The sequence below is a fragment of the Aplysia californica genome, unplaced genomic scaffold (genome assembly GCF_000002075.1).
Source record: "Aplysia californica isolate F4 #8 unplaced genomic scaffold, AplCal3.0 scaffold00939, whole genome shotgun sequence".
Classification (NCBI taxonomy): domain Eukaryota; kingdom Metazoa; phylum Mollusca; class Gastropoda; order Aplysiida; family Aplysiidae; genus Aplysia; species Aplysia californica.
This window is the reverse complement of record NW_004798209.1, coordinates 42,973-44,898: the sequence shown is the minus strand read 5'-3', so window position 1 is coordinate 44,898 and position 1,926 is coordinate 42,973. Positions and strand designations below refer to the sequence as shown.

The following is a 1,926-nucleotide window of genomic DNA, read 5'->3' as shown; positions in this document are numbered from 1 at the left end:
ATGTGTGTGTATGTGTGTATATGTTTGTGTGTGTGTATATGTTTGTGTGTGTGTGTGTGTGTGTGTGTGAGGGTATGATTGTGGGGATGGTATTATTTATTAAGAAAGCTGCCACAGCTGAAACAGGCGGTGCCCTCAATACTCAATATAGTCTTGTGCTCATTTCCTTTCCCAGGACGGGATGACGGCGCTACATCTGGCGGCCAAACATGGACATATTGACGTCATGAACGGACTCAAGGAGTTTATACCGTTCCGCACCGCTAGCGAGAAGGTTACTTGCATTGTTTCACACATAGCCTTGTTTTTCGTTTTCTAAGTTTTTATTAATAATTTTTCAATACTTTTTTTAAATGCTCATTTTTTAAAATAGTCCTGGGTTTTTAAATTCTTCTTTTAAAAATAGAATTTTAATTTAGAAAGTTCTTTTTTCCATTATTTCTTTTTGGTTGATATTTAAAAACTTCTTTGTCTGTCTGTCTGTCTGTCTGCCTGCCTGTGTCTGTTATCTCTTGCTTTCTGTTTCTTCCCCGTCTCTTCCAGTTTCTCTCTTTCACCCCCTCCCCTCTCTCTCTCTCTCTCTCTCTCTCTCTCTCTCTCTCTCTCTCTCTCTCTCTGCCCCCTCCCCCAATCCCTATATATTCCCCTCTCTCTTATTTTCTTTTCTTCTCTCTTTCTGTCTCTTAAACAACATATCCAGAAATCATTCTCTTGACTCACCTATCCCCAATCGTCTCCCACCAGACCGGCCTGACGGCCCTGCATGTAGCTGCCCACTACGGCAAGGCGGACTTTGTGAGAGAGATGTTGACCATTGTCTCGGCCTGTGTCAAGAGCGAGTCGCCCATCTCCAGCACCTACGGCTCACAGTGGTCGTCAGAGGTAGGTCAAAGGTCACATGGGTGACACGGCATGTTTTCATAGAATCTTACGCAATACTATGTTCTCTCTCCCTCTCCCTCTCTCTCTCTCTCTCTCCCTCTCTCTCTCTCTCGCTCTCTCTCTCTCACTCTCTCTCTCCCTCTCTTTCTCCCCTTTTCCCCCCTCTTTGTCTGTTGATACACATGTTGTAATACTACTTGTATTCATATAGCGCATATCCACGCTCTACAGCATGCTCTGTGCGCTTTATAACTGACTGTTATTATCCCAGCACACCCTAGAACACTCAAAAATTCGCGGCTTCTCGGGAAGCAAACATTGCTTCTAGTTTAGTTTAGCAAAACTTTTATGGCACTTGCAAAACAAATGGATCATAAGTGCCGACAATCAGAGATGTAACTAGAAAGTAACATACAAAGAAGAGGAGGAGAGAAAAGCACGACAGATGTTTGATGGGCAAGAAGATACCTAGATACCTGGAGGTGTCATTTCTGACTCAGAAGTTGACGTGCAATGACCCTCTATCCTTCAACGTATCGAGCCGCCGTTGCACATTCTGGAATATCCAGTCCTGTCCATGGTCTTACGTTGACCATCCACGTTATTCTTTGCCTTCCTCTGGCTCTCCCGTCCCACATCTTTCCTTCAAGCACCTCTTTAACAATGGTCTCGTGTATGGGAAAGAAGGAGCAAGCCATATCAAAGTACCCGCCAACCACATACACATACAATGCAAGCACATATATACACACATCTACAAACGTGCGCACGTCCACACAAGTACACCCAGAACAACAATTTGAATAACTGAATATTTTCATTGTTTTGCTTGTGTCCTCAGGCAGGTATGACACCTCTCCACTTCGCCGCTCAGTCCGGTCACGAAGGGCTTGTTCGGATCCTCCTCAACTGTCCCGGCGTACAGACAGACGCACCTACCAGTGTCACAGTAAGTCACATGAGCCCCTCCCCTCTCCCCCCCCCCTTTTACACACCCACACATTGGATGCGGAGTATATAAGACAGAACATATTGGAAAAGAAT

The 1,926-nt window shown here is 44.9% G+C and overlaps 1 protein-coding gene across 1 annotated transcript in view; it reads left to right on the top strand.

Annotated features, from left to right (window-relative positions):
• Positions 1 to 128: 128 nt before the first annotated feature.
• The window catches only part of LOC106013489 (ankyrin-3), a 4,533-nt gene continuing 2,735 nt past the window's right edge, over positions 129 to 1,926 (top strand). The window contains exons 1-3 of the mRNA XM_013089381.2: positions 129 to 274; positions 745 to 882; positions 1,724 to 1,831. Of these exons, the coding sequence (XP_012944835.2) occupies positions 182 to 274; positions 745 to 882; positions 1,724 to 1,831 (339 nt within the window). The 5' untranslated portion in view covers positions 129 to 181. The remainder of the gene's footprint in view (positions 275 to 744; positions 883 to 1,723; positions 1,832 to 1,926) is intronic.